This window comes from Labeo rohita, chromosome 8, assembly GCF_022985175.1.
Source record: "Labeo rohita strain BAU-BD-2019 chromosome 8, IGBB_LRoh.1.0, whole genome shotgun sequence".
In the NCBI taxonomy this organism is placed as follows: Eukaryota; Metazoa; Chordata; class Actinopteri; order Cypriniformes; family Cyprinidae; genus Labeo; species Labeo rohita.
This window is the reverse complement of record NC_066876.1, coordinates 36,083,975-36,111,562: the sequence shown is the minus strand read 5'-3', so window position 1 is coordinate 36,111,562 and position 27,588 is coordinate 36,083,975. Positions and strand designations below refer to the sequence as shown.

The 27,588-nt window shown below is 35.3% G+C and overlaps 2 protein-coding genes across 3 annotated transcripts; both read left to right on the top strand.

The window, feature by feature from the left end:
* Positions 1-11: 11 nt before the first annotated feature.
* On the top strand, positions 12-10,839 carry wdr13 (WD repeat domain 13). Its single transcript, XM_051117146.1, has 10 exons — positions 12-104; positions 1,372-1,451; positions 1,580-1,811; positions 2,119-2,228; positions 2,905-3,035; positions 4,389-4,696; positions 7,634-7,814; positions 7,922-8,063; positions 8,144-8,262; positions 10,230-10,839. Exons 2-10 carry the CDS (start codon positions 1,411-1,413, stop codon positions 10,412-10,414), a joined length of 1,449 nt encoding a protein of 482 aa, XP_050973103.1. The 5' UTR covers positions 12-104; positions 1,372-1,410; the 3' UTR covers positions 10,415-10,839.
* Positions 10,840-13,390: 2,551 nt separating this feature from the next.
* asb6 (ankyrin repeat and SOCS box containing 6) lies at positions 13,391-19,956 on the top strand. Of its 2 annotated transcripts, none has more exons than XM_051117147.1 (7): positions 13,391-13,486; positions 15,941-16,074; positions 16,152-16,324; positions 16,406-16,512; positions 16,689-16,797; positions 16,908-16,994; positions 18,360-19,956. In XM_051117147.1, exons 1-7 carry the CDS (start codon positions 13,454-13,456, stop codon positions 19,088-19,090), a joined length of 1,374 nt encoding a protein of 457 aa, XP_050973104.1. In that variant the 5' UTR covers positions 13,391-13,453; the 3' UTR covers positions 19,091-19,956. The 2 variants fall into 2 exon arrangements, with proteins under 2 accessions (XP_050973104.1, XP_050973105.1); XM_051117148.1 differs by having other exon boundaries at positions 13,444-13,637.
* Positions 19,957-27,588: the final 7,632 nt, after the last annotated feature.

Below are 27,588 nucleotides of genomic sequence, written 5' to 3'. Positions count from 1 at the left end.
TGCGGTGACGTCAATGATATGCAGATCAGCTGTTGGAAGGGCGGGTCGATCACGTGATCACGCCAGTCCCGTCAGACAGAATGAACCGGTGAGAGTCTCGCACGGTAGGTGTTTTTCAAATACAAAATTATACATTATTTGACGTTTCAGTAAGTTAAACCTTTCAGATATTGCTGTTAGCGAGATTTTATAGCCACGGGGTGACTGACATGATTTTTGGAGGGATTGTTAATCGGTGTGTCACGACTGTTGTTGTTAGCATCCCTGCTAACTGTGGCTAATGCGTCAAAACATTGATTTGTGCTTTAATGCTGTGCTTAAATATGAATCGTTTTTGTTATTTTAGATTTCTTATAAACGTCGTGTTTACGTTTTTCATGTTTCATTATTATAGTGTGTTGGAAAAACAACACTAGCAAGCTTTATTTGCGTTATTCGTATACTAAACTGGATTGATAAGATTTTGTTTATTTATTTACAAAATGTATTTAGGACTGTTAATGTGTGCACTTAAGATAGTAATAAAATACGTTTAACGCTCACATTCACTAAAGTATTGATTATTTCATTCTGCTGTCGAAGGACTGGTCAAAAACCAAGACATTTTTTCCCTCATAAATGTTTTAAAAATATTTTTCTAAAGACATTAAGTGTTAATCTTATGAACGTTGTCAAGTTAATTAAAAGTAAATAATTCCAAATAACGTTTTAACATTATGTTTTAGTAAAATGTCAGTGCAAAAGCCAAATATTTAATTTTGGGAAAAAAAAAAATATTGGATTTACTTTACTCTTAAGAACATAAAAAATATACTGCACTTATAACTTATTTGTAGGGATATTTGTTTTGTTTTTTACCCCATTTGATCTTTTTATGAAAATGACCACAATTTATACATTATCTGAATAAATAAGCTTTCCATTGATGTATGGATTGTTAGGATAGAACAATATTTGGCTGAGATACAACTATTTGTATCTGAAAAATCTGGAATCTGAGGGTACAAAAAATTTAAATATTGAGAAAATCACTTTAAAAGTTGTCCAAATGAAGTTTGGCTAATCAAAAATTACATTTTGATGTATTTACGGTAGGAAATTTACTAAATATCTTCATGGAACATGATCTTTACTTAATATCCTGTTTTTTTACATAAAAGAAAAATCGATAACTTTGACCCCTACAATGTATTGTTGGCTATTGCTTTAATACACCCGTGCTGCTTATGACTGGTTTTGTGTTCCAGGGTCACAAATAAACTTGTATCATGCACTGAATGATACAAATAATGCTTTGACATCTTTAGTTAGTTAGTAAGAATATATTTTTAACATTTAGTTACTATAACAGTGTATTTGTGTCTCCTGCAGCCCTTGTGTTTCCTGCATCTCTCTGTGTCTGTGGATCTCATGGCTGCTGTTTGGCAGCAGGTGCTGGCAGTGGACGCAAGGTGTGTGCAAAATTGGAGTGGGACTCTGTATATGCATATGTGCCTTTTTGACATTTGTAGGGCCTAATCATGTGTTACATTATTCTTTATTTTCTGTCTTTCTGCCTCTTTCTGTGTTTTATCTCCAGGTACAATGCTTACCGCACACCTACGTTCCCCCAGTTCCGCACGCAGTACATCCGTCGGCGCAGTCAGCTGCTCCGTGAGAATGCCAAGTGTGGCTTTGAGCCGGGGCTGCGCAGGCAGTATCTGCGTCTGCGCAGTCAGTTGCTCGCCCTGCGTTACGGGCCTCTGTCAGAGCAGAGCAGCTTCAGAGCCAGCAGTGTGCGCAGTTCCCGCACCACACTGGATCGCATGGAGGTTAGGTGCATTCAGAAACAGGGAAAAGGGTTTGAGAAATGCGGATAAAGAGTTCTGGGCTAAAATGAGCCCCACAAAAACACAGACAGAGGGAAAGATAGAACATCTATATAGTTTTTGATATAAATAGCAATCCAGATCCAGGTCATTGTGTTGTGTGAGAGCTGCAGTGCATGTAGATTGCGAGCTCTTTTGTGCATGATTGGCTTTATGTTGCTGTAGTGCTAACCTCTAAAATCATCCTTCATTACTGCCCGCTGTCCTCTTTTCTTGGTCTTTTTTATCCTCTTTTCTGTCTTTCAATCAGGACTTTGAGGAGGATCCCAGGGCTCAGGGTGCCAGAGGCCACCGGAGATCAGTAAGCCGTGGTTCATACCAGTTGCAAGCCCAGATGAACAGGGCGGTGTATGATGAAAGGTAAATCCCACTAACTTTTTCACCTGACAGATGTTTACATGCTACGAAGTTCCTAATACTTTGTGACACAATGTGACATGCTAGAGTAATACAAGCACTATTTTTTAGAATCAGCAACGCACAATTAGTTAGAAACAATTAATGGATTTCATTAAACAAATGTGACCCTGGACCACAAAACCAGTCATAAGGGTCAGTGTTTTGAAATTTAGATTTATGCATGATCTGAAAGCTGAATAAATAAGCTTTCCATTGATGTATGGTTTGATAGGATTGAAATTTGGCCGAGATACAGCGATTTGAAAATCTGGAATCTAAGGGTGCAAAAAAATCAAAATATTGACAAAATCACCTTTAAAGTTGGCCAAATGAAGCACTTAGCAATGCATATTACTAATCAAAAATTAAGTTTTGATATATTTACAGTAGAAAATGTACAAAATATCTTCATGGTACATGATCTTTACTTAATATCCTAATGATTTTTGGCATAAAAGAAAAATCGATAATTTTGTATTATCAATTATAATGTATTTTTGGCTGTTGCTACAAATATACCTATGCAAATTAACACTGGTTTTGTGGTCCCGGGGAACAAATATGATGCAAGGTGTTGTTAGTGTTTTTTGCATATTGTATAAATAAGTCTATAAATAAGGTTTATCTTATGTGCCAGGCCTCCAGGTAGTCTGGTGCCCACATCCGTGGCAGAAGCCAGTCGAGCCATGGCAGGTGACACCACCCTCAGTGAGAACTACGCCTTTGCCGGCATGCACCACATCTTTGACCAGCATGTCGACTCAGCTGGTGAGTGAGCTGTTAATGACATGACTAAGGGTTGTGACCAACAAAAATTACTGTAGTCTATACCATTTTTTAATTTGATGGTCAGGACCTTAGAGAGCAGGGTGAAAGAATGTCAGTACAATACAAATTAATTTAAAAATGGTAAATAACAAATGCTGTGTGCTAGAGATTTATTAACACAATACTTACTAAATTAAATATTTTAAAAAAGAAGCAGTATGATAAAATATTTGAACTTGACGGAAAAAATGAATATGGAAAATTAAGATTTTCAAAGCTGAATTTTTAGTATCATAACTCCAGTCACATGATCCTTCAGAATCATTCTAATATTCTGATTTGCTGCTCAAAAAACATTTATTATTATTATTATTATTATTATTATTATTATTATGCTGAAAACAGCCGAGTCTAATTTTTTTCAGATTTCTATAAAGAATAGAAAGCTCAGAAGAACAGCATTTATCTGAAATAGAAATCTTTTGTAACATTATAACTGTCTTTATAATCACTTTTGATCAATTTAAAGCATCCTTGCTAATTAAAAGTATTAATTTCTATAGTTTCTATAGTAAAGTAAATAAATAAATAAAAAATAAAGCTTTAAATGATATAGTGTATGTTGTTACAAAAGCTTTTTATTTCAGATAAATGCTGATCTTTGAATCTTTCTATTCATCAAATACTCCTGAAAAAAAAGTACTCTTCTGTTTTAAATATTGATAATAATAATAATAAAAATATTTCTTGAACAGCAAATCAGCATATCAGAGTGATTTCTGAAGGATCATGTGACACTGAAGACTAAATTAATGATGCTGAAAATTCAGCTTTGATCACAGGAATAAATTATATTTTAAAATATTTTAAAATAGAAAGCAGTTATTTTAACAAAAATTATTTTAGCAAAAATATTTAAAAAAATGTATTGTTTTTGCCGTACTTTGGATCAAATAAATGCAGGCTTGGTGAACAGAAAGGACTTCCTTAAAAAACATTATAAATCTTACTGTACTGTTCAGAAACTTTTGACTGGTAGTGTGTGTATATATATATATATATATATATATATATATGTATATATATATAATTTGTTTCTAAATAAGAGTCATGACACTTAACAAAAACAAAAAAAAAAGCAGTGACTGGATTGCTATTTCTTCTTTTTTAAATATTGTTTGATTAATGTTGTTGTTTAATTTCTGCTTTGTAGCATCTGCTGATTCCACTAGCATTACCACTAGCCTGCCTCAGTACATGCACGTAAATGTTTGAAAGTAGCCGTCTGTCACTCAGACTCTGAACTGCTGTTTTACCCTCTCTTTTTAACCTTTTACTATTTTATCTCCTCAGTTCCTCGATTGCAGTTTGCCAATGATGATAAACACCTCCTCGCGTGCTGCTCGTTGGATGGGACATTGTCAATCATGACGCTGTCTCCGCCTCCACCAACTGTAAAGGTGACACTAAAGGGCCATGCTGGTCCAGTCACTGACTTCGCCTGGTCGCTCAGCAATGACATCATTGTGTCCACATCGAAAGACGGCACTCTGCGTATCTGGAACACAGAGGATGGACGCTGCATCCGAGAGGTGGTCGACCCAGAGGGCAGTGAGCTGCTGTGCTGCACTTTTCAGCCAATGAACAACAACCTGACAGTGGTAAGTCCAAATGCCAGCCATTATTTTTATATATATATATATATATATATATATATATATATTTCCCTTTTACACTACCATTTAAAAGTTTGGGGTCAGTCAGATTTTTAAATGTTTTAGAAGGAAGTCTCTTATGCTGCGATTTAATCAAAATACAGTAAATCAGTAATATTGTGAAATATTATTACACTTTAAAATAACCATTGTGTACTTGAATATATTTTAATATATAATTTATTCCTGTGATGCAAAGCTGAATTTTCAGCATCATCACTCGAGTCTTCAGTGTCACATAACCCTTCAGAAATCATTCTAATATGCTGATTTGCTGTTCAAGAAACATAGATTATTATTGTCATAAGTTAAAAACAGTTGAGCTGTTTAATATTTTTGTAGAAACCACAATACAGTATCATTTGACAGTGTAATGGTATTATTCAAGGTGACAGAATTTTTCTGGGAATATGAAATTGTTTATGCTGATGAAACACTGCAGACTGCAGTAACAAATACCATCAGCCCTTTCAGTAATCTTATTAGGGTGTGAAATTAACATGCGCCAGCAGCCAAAAAGAGTACTTTGTGTGCGATGGTGGGTCATTTTACTTACCCGCAAACCACTGTGTTGGGTGCCCTGTAAAACATCTCTGACATTTGACAAGAAATGCAGTTGATGGTTTGATTATATCTCTTATGCTTTCTTTCTTATGTAGCTGTTAATGCAATGTTGATTTATATGTGAAAATAAATATAACAATTTATATTATTGTTAGGTTTACTTGATTGCATCATTTGTCTAGGAAAACTGATTAAATGTGAGTATAAAAATGATGCATCAGGCTTTTAAGGAAGGTTTATTTGTTCAACTCTCATCCATCATTGTATTGAGTTGCATTAAATGTTTTGAAACTACAGAGCTTTGAACATAAAAATAAGTATTTAAAAATCATGTTACAATAGGACATTATTGGGAGATATAGAGTGACAACTGATATTTATATGCTTTTAATGTCTGCTGCTATTAGAATTATCTAATTGATTTATATTAAAGACAGAATGCCATCTCACTTTTTGGCCATATAAATATACATAAAAATATTAGTGTTGTCAAACTATTAATCGTGATTAATCGCATCCAAAACAAAAGTTTTTGTTTACATAATATATGTGTGTAACATTTTTATATATACAGTACTGTGCAAAAGTTTTAGGCCACTGGTATTTTCACCAGCTAAAAAATGGTTTAAAGTAAGTTATTTCTATCTTTTGCTGTAGTGTTTCAGTAAAAAATATCGGTTTACATTTCCAAACATTCTGTTTGCCATTAATTGTAATAATCTAGTGAGATTTTTGTTTGCACAAGGAGTCTGACAACAGCCAGTGCTCCACACAGATCTGATCTCATCATCATCCAGTCTGTCTCTGGAATGACATGAAGACACAGAACAAACTGAAACAGAGTAAATCCAGAAGAACTGTGGCAACATCTCCAAGATGCTTCAAGAAACCTACCTGCAAAGCTACCTGAAAAATTTTGCGCAATGGCACCCAGGGCAAAAGCTGCTGTAAACGCAAAGAATGGTTGCACCAAATGTTGATTTCATTTAGTTAATAGAGGGTAATTGATAAAGAAAATCTATTTATGACAGCATCCTCATTTTACAGCATTTTTACACAAGTGCCTAAAACTTTTAACAGTGCTGCAGCTTTGCAGGTAGGTTTCTTGAAGCATCCTGGAGACTTTGCCACAGTTCTTCTGGATTTAGTCTGTCTGAGTTTGTTCTGTTTCTTCATGTCATTCCAGACAGACTGGATGATGATGAGATCAGATCTCTGTGCAGAGCACTCGCTGTTGTTAGACTCCTTGTGCAAACAAAAATCTCACTGGATTATTACGATTAATGGCAAAATGAATGTTTGGAAATGTAATCTGATATTTCCTACTGACACACTACAGCAAAAGACCGACTTTAACTGACTTTAAACCATTTTTTAGCTGATGAAAATACTAGTGGCCTAAGACTTTTGCACAGTACTGTATGTGTGTGTATATATATAAATAAAAGTATATAAATACACACAAGTGTATGTATATATTTAAGAAAAATTTTATGTTTATATTAAAAACATTTATGTATAATATAAAGTATATGAATATAAATATATACATGGAAATACATGGAAATATTTTTTAAATATATACTGTATGTGTGTGTATTTATATATACATAATAAATATACACAGTATACATGCATACATTACATAAACAGAAACTTTGGGATGTGATTAATCGTGATTAATCATTTGACAGCACTAAAACATAAATAAATGTCAGAAATTATAAATTATAATTTTATAAATTATAATTACATATTTGTATCAATTTGGACTGCTTTTTTATTCCTCCTTGAGTACTCCAACTCCATACTCTTATTATATCATTCTATATGAGCCTGATGTGTCAAATATGATACTCAAAAATAAATAAATAAAACCCACACACGCAAACCTTTTTTTAGATTTTGTCTAAACAAATAATTTGATTATTCTATGCAAGGCTATGCAAGGTTAATAAATACCCTAACAGAAATTCATTGTTCTTCTGAAAAAAAGAAAAAAAAAAATTAACTAAATAAATAAAAAAAATATTTAAAAGTATATTCACTCCCTCTCTGGTATCTGTAATCTAAAATATTTGCGTTTATGCAGTGCTACAACCTAAACAAAAATTACTGAGTGCAACTTTAACCGAGACCAAAATAACAGCTACAGAGTTTAATTGTTTAATTTTCTATATGAAAGTTTGTTTATATATTTAGATGAAAATAAAATCTTCAGATGTCTGTTACACATTTCCTACGCTCAATCCCATCTATTGCATAAGTATTATCTGTTGATATGATGCATCAAACGTGTTATTTGCTGTCTGTCCCCAGGTTGGCAACAGTAAACACCACCTGCAGGTGGTGAACATCTCCACTGGGAAGAAAGTGAAAGGAGGTTCCAGTAAGCTCACTGGTCGAGTGCTTTCTCTCTCTTTTGATGCTCCGGGGAGAATCCTATGGGCTGGTGATGACAGGGGAAGCATTTTCTCCTTCCTCTTTGATATGGCCACAGGTACAAAGATATTTTCTTGCATGTAAAAAGAGTGAAAATCTGGACAACATAATGTCGTCCAGTTACTATATTGGTGTTAATGTAAAGCTGAGGTTCTTCTTTCACAGGAAAACTGACCAAAGCTAAGAGACTGGTGGTGAATGAGGGCAGCTCTATCTCTAGTATCTCAGCCCGTTCGTGGATCAGTCGAGAGGCACGTGATCCGTCGTTGCTCGTCAACGCCTGTGTCAACAAACTACTGCTCTACAGGTTAGAATGCACTTATAGCAACTCAGATTGTCTCTCTTGACTAAGATGATTATTGATCAGTGTGGAACTGGTATTGACAGGGTTGTGGATAATGAGGGGACTCTACAGCTGAAGAGGAGTTTCCCCATTCAACACGGATCCCAACCGCTGCACAGCATCTTCTGTCCTCTCATGTCTTTCAGACAGGGAGCCTGTGTTGGTAAGAGTATAATCATCATATTACAAGCCATTTGTGTGTTCCTTTGATGCAGAGCTGAATTTTCAGCATCATTAATGTAGTCTTTAGTCACATGATCCTTCAGAAATCATACTAATATGTTGATTTGCTTCTCAGGTAAATAATAGGGTCATTCCCTGTCAACTCAACCAGAGATCCCTGTCTCAAATTTCTGATTTTGTTAATATTTTTATGCAAACATATACAGTGATAAAAGCCCAAAATATTAAATGTCACAGACGTATATTTACTGAGTAAGGGAGGTCAAAATGGCAAGTTTCACCTAAGATTTGGAGCCAAATTAGAGGGGTGTAAAAGTGACTTTAGAAAGCTGGCAGCATCATTATTTTATTTTGGTAGCACTATTAATAAAATCTCTTGACTTACCAATTTTTGTTTCATTATATGCCAACAATAACAGTTAACAAAATAGCAACAAGCACTTTCTGTGTTTTTTTTTTTTTTTTTTTTGCCTCAAGTTTGCATGGCTTTAACCCAAGACGTTTATCTTAATAAACTTATCTTAATTAAGATATCTTAATATCCTTTTAGATATTGGTTCTTAACAGACTCTCCTTTTGGTGTCTTCATTTTAAAGGCCGTTCAGTGTCGTTCGATGGTTCAATCCCAGTGATATGGAGATCTTAATGTGACTTCATGAGTAAACTGGTAAATTGTTCACATTTTCAGCGGCCAAAAACCAAATATACTCATGAAGCCACGTTAAGATCTCTATATTGCTGGGATTGAAGCATCGAGGGCCTTTAAAATAAAGATACCTAAAGGAAAGTTCGTTAAAAAAACAGAATCTAAAAGGATACTAAGATATCTTTAATACTTCTTGAGTTACAGGCATCCAAAGATGAGGCAAAAAAACACAAGTGCTTTTTTGCCATTTTGAACTCTCACTGTTGACATATAACGCAGCAAAGATTGTTAAAGTCAACAGATTTTACTAATAGAACTACCAATCTCTGTGTAAAAATAAAACATTGATGCTGCCAGCTTTCTAAAGTTACTTTTATGTAATTTGGCTCAGTCTCAGGTGAAAATTGTCATTTGGACCCCCATCCACAAAATAGTGGATTACTCAGTAAATATACATCTGTGACATTTATCATTTTGGCTTTCTTCACTATTTATGCTTGTTTTTCTACAGAAAAAAATAGGAACAAAATCAAAAATTTGAGCAAGAGAAGTTTCCGAAATGTGGTTGATTTGACAACATTAATTTCTTATTATTGTTGATGATGAAAACAGTTGTGCTGCTTCATATTTGATTTTCTTGATTCTTTTATGAACATAAAGTTCAAAAGAATAATAATTAGAAATCTTTTGTAAAATATATAACCACCTTTACTGTCACTTTCAATCAGATTAATTTATTAAAAAATCTTTTGAGCCTTTTGTTTTTAGGATATCAACGTGTTAATGACAAACTTTTTTGAAATCTCCTGTTTGTATGGCACATGAATGAAATGTGACCCTGGACCACAAAACCAGTCATAAGTGTACATTTTTCAAAATTGAGATTTATACATCACCTTAAGCTGAATAAATAAGCTTTACACTGATGTATGGTTTGTTAGGATGAGACAATATTTGGCCAAGATACAACTATTTGAAAATCTGGAATGTAAGGGTGAAAAAACTAAATGTAAACGTTGAGAAAATCGCCTTTAAAGTTGTCCAAATGAAGTTCTTAGCAATGCATATTACTAATCAAAAATTAAGTTATGATATATCTACGGTCGGAAATGTACCAAATTTCTTTATGGAACATGATCTTTACTTAATATGCTTATGATTTTTGGCGTAAAAGAAAAATCGATAATTTTGACCCAAACAATGTATTTGGCTATTGCTACAAATATACCCGTGTCACTTATGACTGGTTTTGTGGTCCAGGGTCACAAATGAGTAAAGTGAATCCTGCTCTTTCCTTTCAGTCACTGGCAGTGAGGACGCGTGCGTCTACTTTTTCGACGTCGAGCGCAACACTAAGGCCATCGTAAACAAGCTGCAGGGCCACAGCGGGCCCGTCCTGGACGTGAGCTTCAACTGTGACGAAAGCCTGCTGGCCTCCTCTGACGCCACCGGAATGGTGATCATCTGGAGACGGGAGCAGAAGTAACCACAGCAACTTTTAAGCTTTCGCTACCTTGGCAACAGCATCTTCCGTGCAGGCTGGCTTGAATCATGTGCAATGAAACTCCTACTGTAAATGTCAAGATGACTGATGTGTTTCAAGTGAGTCTGAACTAAATCATGTGGACCATGAAAGAAACTTGTGTCTTAACTTTGTTTTTAGGGCTGATATTTCTGTTTTTGTGGGATGTGGAATTCATTAGTGATTTGTGGTCATAAATGTGCAGCTTAAGAGAGGAGACGTTAATATAATACTTTGTTCACCTTTGTGCATTGTGTGTCTTAGTGAGTCTGTGTGAGAATGTTGAGTCGGCGTGTCACTGAAGTTGCGTTCGCTTGCACAATAACACTACTGTATTTATGCCTTGTTGAACTCAATAAATTTAATCACACTAGCTGAATTAACCTACATTTGGTCTTTGTGTTTTCCTTCATATTTTGTTTTGTTTTTTTAAATAGCCAGCTATTATCAGACAACAAAAATGGAAATGTGGGTGTAGATTTTTAAAGACTTTTTATAAGATTGAACCTAGTTATATTTTCAAAGTTGAATAGAGGGTTTTCACCACGCGCCATCAATCGGCCATATTGGCGGCACCATATGTAAACAATGCCACTGAACCGAACGAAACTTCATATTTTGCTGATTATTGCTACTGAAAATGGTCAATTATTGTCATGTTTTGGGCTGCACTAATTGGGTGGGCCAGGAAAAAACATTTGGAATACTATCCACCTTATTTTTCAGTGCGGAAGTAAGCTGTTTTCTGGTAATGTGTTAATGTGCAAAACAAGCTTATTGTGCAGCTAATAATAGCTGGAAGTGGATGAGACTGGAAGCCAGACACAAAAAATGTACAAATGGCTGAACCCACTCTTATGGGAAAAATAAGGTGGATAGACTGCCAAAGGTTACAACAAATCAAGGAGAAAAGTGCAAAAAACTCAAGACTAAAAGGAGTTTATAGTTGGCCAAACTGAAGCAGGATTTCCAGGGCAAGAATTTTGACAACATTCGTGTTTGTTCTTACAATTTCTTGTCAGGTAAGTGAAATATTAGGCTTATATATCTTAATTAATACAGCTTGTATGTATCTTTACCACCTGTTACCTTTAGTTTGTCAAAATATTGCATCCTTTTCTGCTTACTAAGTCATTCTCTATGATTTAGCAGCTTCCACACGTTTTGCCCATGGTTAAGACTGCATAAATTAGCATAACAAGATATTCAGTAGTACATTAAAACCCTGCAATCAATACTGCTGTTTTGTATTTGTTTGTTTTTCCATGCTGTTGTTTACATTCGAGTATCGCCAGTATGGCCGCGCATCCAGGTAACTGACCAAACTGTGACTTAAGCGAATGGACCCTTTTCACAAGCCTATCATCATAAATTTTTTAAACTTTTTGCTTATCTCAAAAGATTCATCTGAAAATGAACTAATGAATGTGTGGAAAACAATAGATACATGTCAAATTAAACTCAACTCTTGGCTGTTGAGAGATATAAGTCTATTAGGTAGAATATTTTTGACAAAGATGGAAAGTATTTCAAGATTAATATATCCTGCATATAACACAATTATAGCATAGCACACAATTGCTATTTCAAAAGAGCTATCAAAAAAATTGATACCCTTAAAATTAATTATTTGAAATCCCTTTTAAATCAAAACAATTTTTGGTTTCATATTCCCAGAGAGTTATTCAAGAAATTAGGAGGAATAGAGTGTCTGTTAAGATGTGATTTCACTGCTCAACGTCTCCCAGTTAAATTATCACAGTGTCACCAGCAAGTCTTGCTATATTGGAAGATTTTATATAACCATAATTTCACACCACATAATACACCACTATGGAATAACAGATACATTACAGTTAGAAACAAATCATTGTGTGATAAGGATTGGATGGAGAAAGGTATTTGGTCAGTGTCTCATTTAATGGAAAAGAGTGGTATTATATCATATGAGAGTTTCTGCATTAAATATTTAAGTTGTAATCGGGCTAAATTTGAATTGGTTGTTAAAGCTATCCCTAATTCTATTATTAGTCTAATTAAAGAAACTCTCTTTTACTCTAATACCATGACCTTATGTTTACCTCCACTGGTAACTGAAGGCTGTGAATTCAGAGAAGGTAAACTATCAAACAAAAATATTAGAAATATGTTTAACAATATTTCCTATCCTAGCATAGTTTACAGAAATTCAATTACTTACTATTTCCAAAAAGATATCATTCATAGTCTCAGAACTAAATACTTAAAATTTCCTTTATCTCCCAAAATTAAAGAAATTCATTTTAAAATCTTAAACGGAATATATCCATCCAGTGAGTACTTAAGACTTAGATTTGGATTTGATACTAACAAATGTATATTCTGTGATGATATTGAAACCACAGATCACTTGTTTTTTCATTGTATGTATGTAGATGCATTATGGTTGGATATCCACGACTGGCTTTACCCAAAGGTACGTAACCTTGATAGCTTCACCCTAAAGGACATTAGCTATGGACTTGTAATGAATAATAGTAAAGATGATCTTCTGATAAATAACATCCCCATGTTGGGTAAATTCTTTATACATAAGTCAAAATACTTGAAAGTAAAACCAACCTTTTGTGCATTTCATAATGAGTTTATTCTGTATACAAAAGCTCTAAAGGTAATGAAAGGTAAAATGCAGTAAATTTGTTTTCAATTATTATAGAATATGATTTACAAGAAAAACCCTAAAAGCCCCCCGCATGGAGTTTTTTTTTTTTCTTTCTCTCTCCGTTCTCTTCTATTTTATTTGTATGCACCTGTTCTGTAGTAATATAATGATGTTTGATATTGCCGAGTTGTTTGTACATGAATGATTGTTCAATAAAAAAAAAAAAACAACTTGATTTGACACCTTTGTTGCCATTTTATATGTAATGGCTTTTATTTTGAAATCATTCGTCCTGCGTTTATTCGTGTGCTTTTATTTTGAAAAGAAAAAATCTCTCACGACAGTGTTTTTTTAACTGTAACATGTGGGAGGAACTACTTCCGGTACTAGAGTGGGTAAGCTAAAAGAATAACAAACATATGAATGAAACGCAAATTTATACGTATATTTATGTTAAATAATAAAATAATAATAATTCCGGAAGCCTCCAAGAGCTTTGATAACGTATAACGTCAATTCATATAGAAAGCGGGAGACAGCTAGCAGGCAAGTAAAGAACCCACAAGATAAAACAACGAATAAAATGAATAAATCTGCTTTGCAGGTTTATTTTAAATTAATTCCGACGTTATAATTTGAAAGCCATTGTGAAGTTTTAATTTACTGTATGTTTTCATGCATGTGAATAGACCGCTCTTTCAGAGGTGTGGTCCATCTGATAAACTTGAGTCTTCTCTTCTTTTGCATAAATGTTATTTATAAAACTAAAAAAAAAAAAAAGGTGATGTAATGATTGTTTCTTATATAATCACAGCCGTACTATACATTTATACATTACTACATACCTTAATTTCTCCATAAGAATTTATAAAATTGTTTTGTTGTTACAAACAGGCTGATCTGTGTCGTTTAAAGTTGTGTAATCAAGTTGGCTTGAGAAAGTGAACTTACTGATCTACTATTTAAGATGATTCTTCTTCTTCTTCTGAGCCAAATTTCGGTTTCTACCTCCTCCTAGAGCTTTCAAGCTAGAACCACCAAACTCGGTCCAGACCTTCAGACTGGTCTGACTCGGTGTGCTGTATCTTTTCAGACTGATCCGGCTTATGATTTTCATAAACCAGACTATCAAAACCACCAAAAATCCCATAGACTTACACTGACGGAATGTTCAAATGAGCAACACTCTTCAAACTCCAACTGACAAAATTCAAATCTAAACTCCCAGAATCCCTTGAGGCTCAATCAAGCTTCCCTTCTATGTACTATTTCTAATCCATTTACACTCATTTAAGCTTCCACTCTAATATTTATAATATTTATAATCTACCTAAATCATGCTAGCAACATGCTAGTAACTTGCTAATCATGTTAACAACATGCTAGCGACATGCTAATCATGCTAAGAACATGCTAGCAACTTTGCTAATCATGCTAGAAACATGCTAGCAACATGTTAATCATGTTAGAAACATGCTAGCAACTTGCTAATCATGCCAGAAACATGCTAGCGACATGCTAGCGACATGCTAATCATTCTAGAAACATGCTAACAACTTTGCTAATCATGCTAGAAACATGCTAGCAACATGTTAATCATGTTAGAAACATGCTAGCAACTTGCTAATCATGCCAGAAACATGCTAGCGACATGCTAGCAACATGTTAATCATTCTAGAAACATGCTAACAACTTTGTTAATCATGTTAGAAACATGCTAGCAACATGTTAATCATGTTAGAAACATGCTAGCAACATGCTAATCATGCTAGAAACATGCTAGCAGCTTTGCTAATCATGTTAAAAACATGCTACCTACTTTGCTAATCATGCTAGAAACATGCTAGTAACTTGCTAACCATGTTAACAACATGTTAGTAACATGCTAATCATTCTAGAAACATGGTAACAACTTTGCTTATGTTAGAAACATGTTAGCAAAATGCTAATCATGTTAAAAACATGCTAGTAACTTGCTAACCATGCTAGCAACATGCTAGTAACATGCTAATCATTCTAGAAACACGGTAACAACTTTGCTTATGTTAGAAACATGGTAGCAACATGCTAATCATGTTAGAAACATGCTAATAACTTGCTAACCATGCTAACATCATGCTAATAACTTGCTAATCATGATAGAAACATGATAGCAACGTGCTAGTAACCATGCTAACAACATTTTATTACCTTGGTAATCATGATAGCAACATGCTAGTAACTTGCTAATCATGGTAGCAGCATGCTAATCATGTTAGAAACATGCTAACAACATGTTAGTAACATGCTAATCATGATAACAACATGCTAGTAACATGCTAATCGTGCTAACAACATGCTAGTAACTTGTTAATCATGCTAGCAAAATGCTAGTAACATGCTAATCATGCTAGCAACATGTTAATCATGATAGAAAAATGCTAGTTAATGCTGTTAACAACAAGCTAATAACGTCTTAGCCATGTTAGAAACATGTTACTAACATGCTAATCAGGCTAGAAACATGCTAATAACTTGCTAATCATGCTAACAACATTCTAGTAACTTGAAAATTATGATAACGACATGCTAATCATGCTAACAACATTGTAATCAGCCTATAAAAATGCAAGCATTAAGCTAATCATGCTAAAACATGTTAACAACATGTTAAATCATGTAAGCAATGTGTTAAATCATGCCAGCTGCTTCCGTACTTTTACAACTGCTTCAAACTTTCAGGCTAGGCTTTCTCAAGCCAACTTAAATTTTGTTCTCAATCTTTATTCATCCAGTTTTATGTTTGTAATGTTTTGCTGAATGGTAACATGATTTCTGTGTGATTTACATATATCTGTACTGTTTTGTAGCGTGAAGAGATTGTGGCACAAAGGGAACACGCTATGCCTTTCCTTCACGGCTTCAGGAGGATCGTGTACGAGTACCAGCCGCTGGTGGACTCTGTGATGTGTGTCCTGGGAGTAGAAGGAGAAAACCAGCGCAGGTCAGCAAACCAACTGCATTTTACAGACTGCAATGATAGAATTATATGAGCTGCATTTGATATCCTGCATTTCACAGGCAAGATGATGAAGAGAGCGTCTCTGGGGCTCTTGTGGAGCTGCTGGATAGAGAGTCTCAGTCTCCCGTCTTCATGGAGGGAATCAGTTACTCCCTTTTTCGAGTGTCGGACCTCGGCTTGATCAGCGCAGCACGGGTGCTTCTGGATTACGGAGCTGATCTCAACTTTGAAGGTTTGTAGATGAGTTTAGGATCCGGATAAATCTCATTCTAATCATGGAAACATAACCAGATCTCTTTTTTTATGATTCCAGACCCTGTATCATATTACAACCCCTTACACATCGCAGTGTTGAGGAACAGGCCAGACATGGTGCAGATGTTGATATTACGTGGAGCTGAAATCGAAAAGAGGGACAGGGTGAGAATTTTTCTCTCTCTCTCTCTCTCTCTCTCTATAAACTGTTGTGAACATGCATATTATTTATAATTTTTTAAATTCATTGTATCTTTGATTTTTGCTTTGAATGTAGTCATTTTTTCACATTTTACATTTTTTAATGTCTTTAAATATTTGCTTTTTTGTCTCTGCTTCAGATTCATGAAAGCAGTCCTCTTGATTTGGCCAGTGAGGAGGTGGATAAGCTGCCGTGTCTGCGTGTGCTTCTGGATCTGGGTGCTGATGTGAATGCAAAAGACAAGAATGGTATTTTAGCTTAATGATCTAACAAAATAGAATTTTTGTGATTTGTTTTTTTTTTGTTTTTTTTGGTTTTTGGTTTTGGTTCTAACTCTGTTTATTGTGCATGCTTGCAGGAAAAACTGCACTGCTTCATGCTTTGGCCAGCAGTGATGGACTCACAGTCAATAATGTGGACAATATACAGCTGCTTCTAGAAAGAGGTGCTTCACCTTGCATTTAAACCATCAGCTCTGACATTATTAGGCAACAGTTTTATTCAGATATTGATTCAATTCAATATTTTAAAAATATTAAACATAAATAATGTATATAGTTGTTTTTTTGTCATTTTAAAATAACTTTAACTGGGGTTATATATTTCAAAAGATTTTCATTTTGAATAAATGCTGTTCTTTTGACCGTTTCATTAATGAAATAATCTTGAGAAAAGTATCACAGGTATCTCCAAAAATATTATATTAAGCATCTCATCTGTTTCCAACACTGATAAAAAATCAGCATATTAAAATGATTTCTGAAGGATCATGTGACATTGAAAACTGGAGTAATGATGCTGAAAACTCAGTTTAAGTAATAAATTGTAGTTTACAAAAAAAAAAAAAAAAAATCTGGAAATTTTAAAATGTAATAATATTTCACAATACTACTCTTTTTAATGTATTTTTCAATAATTAAAAAAAAATTATATTATTAAAATAATTGAAGCCTTGATGAGAATAATGGACTTCTTTAAAAAACAGTAATTCTACTGATTCCAAACTTTTGAGCGGTAGTGTAATTTTATTGTATTCATTATATTGCATCATATTTAATTATATATTTATATATTTTTTATATTGGCGTGAAATAAATATGACTTTTAATATACATAATCTATCTATAATCTATCATAATCTCTATGTATATATATATATATATATATATATATATATATATATATATATAAATAGAAATAGTGTAATATATAAATAATATAATTTATAATAATATGAAATAGGATTTTCGATAATTATATCAAGTAATTATAAGTATAGTAATCGATTAATAATTTAGATAAAATATGTATTTTTAATAAATTGTATTTAAGCTTTTTTTTTTACTTTTTTTAAACAGGATAATGTAACTTTTTTTGTGTAATTTTATTTTATTAATTATATTGCATTGTATTTAATTATATTTTTATATGTATTATTTTGGTGTACAATAAATATGACCTTTAAAATCTTTAATATACATCTGTCTCTTATATATATATATATATATATATATATATATATATATATATATATATATAATTTTATATAAAAATATATTTTTAATTAATTTTTTTAAGCTATTTAAAAAAAAAAAAAAACAGGCATTTAAATTTTTTTTTATGCTTATTGTTGTTAATTTTACTAATTATATTGTGATATATTTAATTTTTATATATATTATTTTGGGGTAAAATAAATATGACCTTTAATATCTTTAATATACATATACATTTAATACACAACAATTAATGCTTATTGTTGTTAAAGCTAATATTGTGGTTTTATAATGCTAATGTCTGTCCCACGCAGGTGCAGATGTGAACGCCACCACACATGATGGCGAGACCCCCATGTCTTCGCTCACATTCCTGGTGAAGGAGGCTCTGGACGGCAGCGTGGAGGATGCGAAGGAGATCGGGCGTTTCTGTACCCGCGTGGCACATCTTCTGATCAGCCACGGCGCCGATCCCAGCTGCTGCTTGAACGCTACCGACGGGGAAGTGTGGGAACATTCGCTAACCTACACCAGTCTTGAAAACTTCGACTTGCTGTTTCCCCTGACCACACTCCTCCTCCAGCACGGCGCTTCCTTCATCTGCTCTCACCACAGCGCCTCCGACTGGACGGGTCAACAGTTGATATTCACGCGTCTCGCTGAAGCTTTCGGTGAAGCTTTAGATTCTGCAGAGGCGGCTGATGTTTTAGCGAAAGCTGAGGTGCTGTTGGATCTGGCCAGTATCTGCTCTCCAGTCGTTCCTCCTCTCTTCCCTCGCTCACAACTGCCCGCGCTAGACAAGGTCTCTACCCATCAGCCCCTACTGGAGCTCTACAGCAGACTAGAGGAGCAAGAGAGGCGGCCACCACCACTAAGATGCCTTTGCAGGAGACTCATCCGCTGCTGTCTGAAGCCCTGGCCCTTTGAAGAGAAGGTGAAAGCCCTGCCACTGCCAGACAGACTGAAGGACTCGCTGCTACCAGAAAACAGCTGGACGGACAGAGCCGGCTGGGACAGATTCAAACCTCGACGTTCTCAACGCTGAAAGATGCGGTTTATGCGTCTGCCTGTAAATATGGAGCCCTTAATGAACACTGCATTCATTAAAACTCAGATAAAAGTGACTTGATGCCTGCCTCATTTGATCAACACGCAGTAGGATAATTTTCCTGGTAGTCTGAGAATGAGAAAGTAATAAAAAAATATAAATAAGTGTCATAAATGTCATGCAAATGGTGTGACTTGGTGTTTTCTGTGTCAAAATGACAGTAACTACACTGTATTATATATTACCAAGTAATTTCTGTTCATTTTGTAGTTTATCTGTGTATCTTTCAATATGAAAACTGATAATTGTTTACAGTTAAATCTTTAATGTTGTGTACAGCTTCACTGCCGTATGTGCATTGTATCATTTTGGCGTGTGTTTATTTTTAAGCTGTTTTGGAGTTGCTGATTGGAATCATTCTCTGTTTTTTGCTTTCTTATTTATGTGATACTCTGAATGTGCCTTAACAAGATCAGCTTTGTAGTTTGCATATTGAAGAAATGTTTAAATCTCTGCCATTGTGCATTGTGAATATATAATATAGTTTGTAGCTGTTGAAATGTGAGTTGGGTGTTCACACTTAAAAAAATCCAACATGAAGAAGTGCACTTAAGAAACCCAGATGATGCACTTAATTACAGGAAAAACAAAGTGTGGAATGTTCATGTACTTAATGGTCACAGCATTAATTACAAACTAGCCTCTAAATGTCGTACACTTGACAGTACATAGTTTAAGTGAATTGTGTTCAGTATATAGTGTCATTTGGGAGGTAACTAGTGTCTGTGTCATGAGTAAGTCATTTGTTTACTTAATTTGTTACGATTCATTAAAAGCCATTTCAAGTCATGAGTAAATAAAGAGTATAATCCGTTATTAAATTTTGATATATATTTCCAAAAAGGACCAGAAGAGTCATTTAGTTTGCCCTGCTTGTTTAGTCACCCCTGACTCTGATTTGAGTCCCGATCTGAATCAAATGATGAGTTTTAATCATCAGAGAGGTTACAGCGTAAACGACTCACTCCCGATCTGAATCAAATGATTCGCAATAGGTGCCCCAAAGCCCAGATCTGAATAATGATTTGCGAATCTGTTCCAAAATCCAGGCCTGCGTCCCAGTGTGCATACTATCCATGCTAAATTCAATGTTGTAGTAGTAATTTTTCAATACTATTTGGGGCAGATAGGGTAGATAGTATGCACTTTGGGACACAGGGTAGGTCTGAATTAAAAGATTAACCAAACCACTGCGAAATTCTGAACTAAAAAAAATGATTCACACTAAGCACTCCGAAGGCTCAATTTGTATTGAAAGATTCATGAAACACGCTCGGGACTCTGATCTGAATCAACTGATTTGTGATACCTACTTCAAAGTCCCGATCTGAATCAATCGCGATAATCGCTCCGAAGTCCCGATCTGAGTCAATTCATGATAATCGCTCCGAAGTCCCGATCTGAATCAATTCGCGATAATCGCTCCGAAGTCCCGATCTGAGTCAATTCGCGATAAGCGCTCCGAAGTCCCGATCTGAATCAATTCACGATAAGCGCTCCGAAGTCCCGATCTGAGTTCTGAACCAAAAGATTCGATCACGAAACGCTCTTTGAAGTTCCACTCTAAATCAAATGATTCGCGAAGCCGCTTCGAAGTTTCGATCTGAAATGATTTGCGATACACGCACTGAAGTTCCGATCTGAATCAAATGATTCGCAATACATGCTTTGCCGGTCTGAAACAAATGATTGGCTATACGCGATTCGATTCGAGTGCTTCGAAACAGTGAATCATATATTTGTGATGTATAGGTTAACTGATTCGGAGTTTTGAAAACCTCAGTTATCACTCACTATGTGTTTTTTACTTTGCTAGGGAAAAGCTTGGAAGGAGTTTGAGTTTTAATCATCAGAGAGGTTCCAGCGTAAACGACTCATTCAATTGAATCTGTTTGTTTATTCTTGCTCTTTTCGCGTTTTCAGCCATGTTTATACCGCTTACTGTTATTAGTGTAGTGGTAGACAAAAGTGTAGTGGTTACAAATAAAATATCCATATTTCGATTCCGAAGAACTGCTTTCCACGTAGAAGACATCCAATACAAATCTACGAACATATTCAGGTGAGGTAACCGGTTTACACTGCTAACTAGTGAAACACTCCATTAATATCACAAGGTGAACCTCAAAAAACATGTTAGATTGAAATATTTCAATGTAAAAAGATCAAATGGAAGAAGCAGATGAACATGAAAGAGGTGAAATGTGTTGAACAGTTTGATTCAGATTGATTTATGGCAGATAATTCAGTTTCTGTAGTGTGTTTTGTTTCAGTACTTATGAATCAGTGATCTTGTGTTTGTTATCTGTTCATTCTGGTGTCTCTCCTCTTCTTCTTTACAGTATCAACATTGCTGAATAAGTTTGTTGATCATATCCTGGAGGACAGGCTCAGTTCTACCTGGCTGAGACAGTGACGGCCATTGATTCAGTCCACAGACTTAGTTATGTGCACGGGTATCTGTACCAACACTGATCACCTGCTGTATTAACAACATTAAAAAAAGAGGAAAATCTAGTAAATCTAATACTTTTTAGATTTTTAAATAATAAAATTTTAGATTTTTTTTTTGTTACAAATTATTGTTGGTTGGTTTGATCTGTAGTTTTTAAAGGGGTCATCGGATGCAAACTTAACTTTTTCATGTTGTTTGAACATTAATATGTGTTGTCAGTGTATGTACAAATCTACCCTATAATAATAAAAATCCATGCAGTGGTTTTTAATTAATCTGTAAAAATAATATCCCGTTTCAAATCGAGCCGTTCTCAGATGCCTGTCGTTGTGACGTCACACCCACAGAGGCCACTCCCACGATAGTTGATTGACATGAGCGTCTTACCTCAGATCAGCTTTAACAGTCCAGTAACTTTCCATGTTTTGATGCTGAAGCAGGGATGTAAGTTAGACAAGAATATCTCTGATTGAGCGATTGAGGTGTTGTGTTGCTGGATGTAATAATGAACATAGTGGTCGTCATTTACTCCCCACATCTGAGCCGCTGAAGATGCAGTGGATTACGTTTGTTTGTGAAGGGAATGAGCCTCCCGATCTACATATATCCGTCTATGTTCACGCGAATCATTCGTGATCCAGCTTCACTTACAGCAGAAGTAAGTATAAGCAGTTTTTTATGAATCTTTACGATCGCCTTTCCTAATAACGTGGTAGTTAGGAAGTTTAGCGGCTAAACGCGGCTAAAGTAAACAAGCTCATCATTCCACAGAGAGAAGAGAGGGGCGGGGCGAGCAGAGCTAATTTGCATTTAAAGGAACAACCCCTTAGAATGTGATGATTTTTGCAGAGCTGATTTTGACAAGGTAAAAAGGGTGTTGTTTTACAAAACCATTGAGAATTTTTAATCAAAGTATATTAGAGACTTTTCATTAAGACCCTAAAGAATCATATCAACTTGTGGAAAATGGACATCCGATGACCCCTTTAAGATTCCTCAAATGTGACTTAAGTTTTTTTTTTTTTCCACAGTACCTTTGACCACCACTAGAGAGAAGCATTTACTTGTGTTAGTGCTCCTGTTAATGTTTATATGCATTATACGCTTGTTTGTAAGATTTCCTCACACCGATTACATTTTAAGATGGCAAACATGAAAATATTATACAGATTTTACATCTCAGTGCTAGAAACATTTCAGAGCCAAAGAGAGCTGCTAGGAATACAAAAAGCATTTTTAACAGCTCCTCACGGCCTGTATTCCCAGGCAGAGCTGTAGTGTAATATACATTAAAACTGTTTTTTATCCCCTCCACAAGCTCATGAAATCTTTGTCCTCACTGCCCTTTTTGCCACACTGTCTCTCTCCTCCTCTCTTGCGTTGAATTGCCAATACATTTCTGTAATTTCCACCTCCAGTCCCCGAGAACCCATCCTAGCCTGGACTGGAAGGTAATCATTTCATGCTTCCTTCGCTCACATGTGCTCGTGCTGGACCAGGTCTCTACCCATCAGCCCCTGCTGAAGCTCCACAGCAGACTAGAGAAGCCCTGGCCATATATACATTGCATTATTTTGGTGTGTGTTTATTTTTAAGCTAATTTGGAGTGGATAATTAAAATCAGCCCTCATTTTTTGCATAATAATAATGTACAAAATGTACCTTAACAAGATCAACTTTGTAGTTGGAGCACTGAAGAAATGTTTGAGTCTCTTACATTGTATGGTGTGTATATAGTTTAAAGCTGTTTTGCCTTGTTGGATATCTTCAATTTTTCATGTCTGTTGTCGGTTCATCATGGTTTTTAAGTTTCTGCTTATAGATAATGGAATTAAATACCACGGATTTCATCCTAATATTCTATGGTGTAATGATATTTATGTACACTGACCAAAATTATAAACGTAACACTTTGGTTGAATTGAATTCAAAGATCTAGGACTTTTTCTATGTACACAAAAGGCCTATTTCTCTCAAATATTGTTCACAAATCTGTCTAAATCTGTGTTAGTGAGCACTTCTCCTTTGCCGGGATATCCATATCCATCCACCTCACAGGTGTGACATATCAAGATGCTGATTAGACAGCATGATTATTGCACAGGTGTGCCTTAGGCTGGCCACAATAAAAGGCCACTCTAAAATGTGCAGTTTTATCACACAGCACAATGCCACAGATGTCGCAAGTTTTGAGGGAGCGTGCAATTGTCATGCTGACTGCAGGAATGTCCACCAGAGCTGTTGAACTGAATGTTCATTTCTCTACCATAAGCCGTCTCCAAAGGTGTTTCAGAGAATTTGGCAGTACATCCAACTGGCCTCACAATTGCAGACCACGAATAACCACACCATTCCAGGACCTCCACATCCGGCATCTTCACCTCCAAGATCGTCTGAGACCAGCCACCCGGACAGCTGCTGCAACAATCAGTTTGCATAACCAAAGAATTTCTGCACAAACTGTTAGAAACATCTCAGGGAAGCTCATCTGCATGCTCATCGTCCTCATCGGGGTCTCGACCTGATTGCAGTTCGTCGTCGTAACCGACTTGAGTGGGTCTGTTACGACCGGATGAATCCTGGTTTTCACTGTACAGGGCAGATGGCAGACAGCGTGTATGGCGTTGTGTGGGTGAGCAGTTTGCTGATGTCAGTGTCGTGGATCGAGTATGGGCAGGCATATGTTATGGACAACGAACACAGGTGCATTTTATTGACGGCATTTTGAATGCACAGAGATACCGTGACGAGATCCTGAGGCCCATTGTTGTGCCATTCATCCACGACCATCACCTCATGTTGCAGCATGATAATGCACGGCCCCATGTTGCAAGGATCTGTACACAATTCCTGGATGCTGGATACATCCCAGTTCTTGCATGGCCAGCATACTCACCGGATATTGAGCATGTTTGGGATGCTCTGGATCGGCGTATACAACAGTGTGTTCCAGTTCCTGCCAATATCCAGCAACTTCACACAGCCATTGAAGAGGAGTGGACCAACATTCCACAGGCCACAATCAACAACCTGATCAACTCTATGTGAAGGAGATGTGTTGCACTGCGTGAGGCAAATGGTGGTCACACCAGATACTGACTGGATTTCGGACCCCCAGACCCCCCAATACAGTAAAACTGCACATTTTAGAGTGGCCTTTTATTGTGGCCAGCCTAAGACACACCTGTGCAATAATCATGCTGTCTAATCAGCATCTTGAGGTGGATGGATTATCTCAGCAAAGGAGAAGTGCTCACTAACACAGATTTAGACAGATTTGTGAACAATATTTGAGAGAAATAGGCCTTTTGTGTACATAGAAAAAGTCTTAGATCTTTGATTTCAGCTCATGAAAAATAGGGGCAAAAACAAAAGTGTTGCATTTATAATTGTGGTCAGTGTAGTTTTTGTTATTTACAGTTGAAGTCGAAAGTTTACATACACCTAACAGAATCTGCAAAATGTTAATTATTTTACCAAAATAAAAGGCATCATACAAAGTACATGTTATTGTTTATTTAGTACTGACCTGAATAAGATATTTCACATAAAAGACATTTACATATAGTCCACAAAAGAAAATGAGAGTCGAATTTATAAAAATTACGCTGTTCAAAAGTTTACATACACTTGATTCTTAATACTGTGTTGCTCCTGAATGATCCACAGCTGTGTTTTTTTTTTTTTGTTTTTGTTTAGTAATCATGAGTCCCTTGATTGTCCTGAACAGTTGCCTTTCCCGCTGTTATTTAGGAAAATCTTTCAGGTCCCACAAATTCTGTTTTTTTTTTCAGCATTTTTGTGTATTTGAACCCTTTCCAACAATGACTGTATGATTTTGAGATCCATCTTTTCACACGCAACTATTACAGAAAGTTCAAACACTCACTGATGCTCCAGACGGAAACATAATGTATTAAGAGGCAGAGGGTAAAAACTTTTTGAATTTGGAGGGTAAATTTAACTAATTTTGTCTAGGGAACATGCAAGTATCTTGTAGCTTCTGAAGGGCAATACTAAATAAAAAAAACTTTGATATTTAGGGAAAATAAGAAAAATGTAAACATCTTCATTCTGTTCAAATGTTTTCACCCCTGCCTCTGCATTGTGTTTTCTTTCTGGAGCATCAGTGAGTGTTTGAACTTTCTGTAATAGTTGCGTGTGAAAAGATGGATCTCAAAATCATACAGTCATTGTTGGAAAGGGTTCAAATAGACAAAAATGCTGAAAAAGCACAGAATTTGTGGCATCCGAATGATTTTTTTCTGAAGAACAGCAGCAGTTTAACTGTTCAGGACAAACACATGAACAACTATCACTAAACAAAAAACACAGCTGTGGATCATTCAGGTAACAACAGTATTAAGAATCAAGTGTATGTAAACTTTTGAATGGGGTCATTTTTATAAATTCCACTATTATATTATCTTGTGGACTATGTCTTTTATGTGAAATACCTTATTCACATCAGTACTAAATAAAAAAACAACAACAACATGCATTTTGTACAATCCCTCTTATTTTGGTAAAATAATTAACATTTTGCAGATTCTGCAAGGTGTATGTAAACTTTTGACCTCAACTGTATATAGTGTCTGGGTGCATGATAAAACACAGGCTTCTGATTCAGTCCAGTGACTTTTTTGAATCTTTTGAACATGTTCACCAAAAGATGTGTTCAATGACATTCAGTGATTCTCAACTGACAAGTGGCAACCCAAAGCAATCCGAAAACATAAACAAAGATCTCCTTAGAATCAGACATTGAGATTTATTCATATTGTGCAACAAACCACAGGCACAGGTTGAATAGGAAATTAGTTATTTTGGTTTTTAAATATTTCTTGAATTTCAATCTCAGCAATAATGTGGTTATGCTTGGCACAAATCATATTTGACTTCGGTGGTAGTAAATGGTTTGTATTTCTGCAGCAATATTAAGGACTTGTATCGCTATAGTATTTAATGTCTTTACTGGGTAACATACAGATGGCAGATAACCAATATTGTATTTAGCTGCTTTAGGAACATTCCAGTAAACATAGTTAATATGGATTAGATGTAAAAAGGAGAGACACGTATATTTTAAATCATCCCTGTGAAAACCTGAAAAATTGATGATTTAGAGAGAAAAATGAGGTATTCCTAGTGTATATCAGTGAATTATTCATCAGATATATAGTAAATTGAATCGGGAGAGCAGACCACAAATACACGTTTTTTGTTTTGTTTTTTTTAAATAATGAGGACAATAATGCAGCAGACTGAAGACCTGTTCTTGTTATACAATGTCACATTAAAATTGCACTACATTATTCTCCTGGTGTCTGAAAACTGAACATAAAGATGATCTGAAAATTTCAGATCTGATTTCATGATTGAAATAATTTGTTTCAGTCTTTTTGAGTGAAACTTCTCATCACGTAAACACATTGCATTTAACCAAATACACGAAATGATGTTCTTTTTAGCAACATCATATTACCCATTTAAAAAGCAGTAGGCTCGGAAAAGGGAAAAAGTTGATAAGCGACGGGGTCACTTATCTTGCCCAAACATCTTTTTGCACAGCAGTGTGGATATCTTTTTGGCCCTGCTCACGTGAGTCAGCAAATTTCCTTTGGCTTGGATCTTGCCAATGTCAACAACTAAAGTGTAGCCCAGATTAGCATGTGTTTGCCCAGCCCAGAACTGAACCAGAACAGTGCCATAACCCAACCTAAAACCTTTTATGGTATTCTTGTATGGTTGAGTTCTGTAAAGAGCTGACATCCCTTACGTGGCCCACATGAGGCTGATAGACCAGAAGCCATTATTTAACCATATCTATGCCACACCTATTTTTTAATTTAAAATACTCATTACACAGTCAATCTTAAACACAAAATTGATTCAGTCATTTTTTAAGTTTTATAGTAGAATTTTAAGAACAGAACACAATACAGAACATAACGCAGTGCTATTTTGTAGATGTCAAATG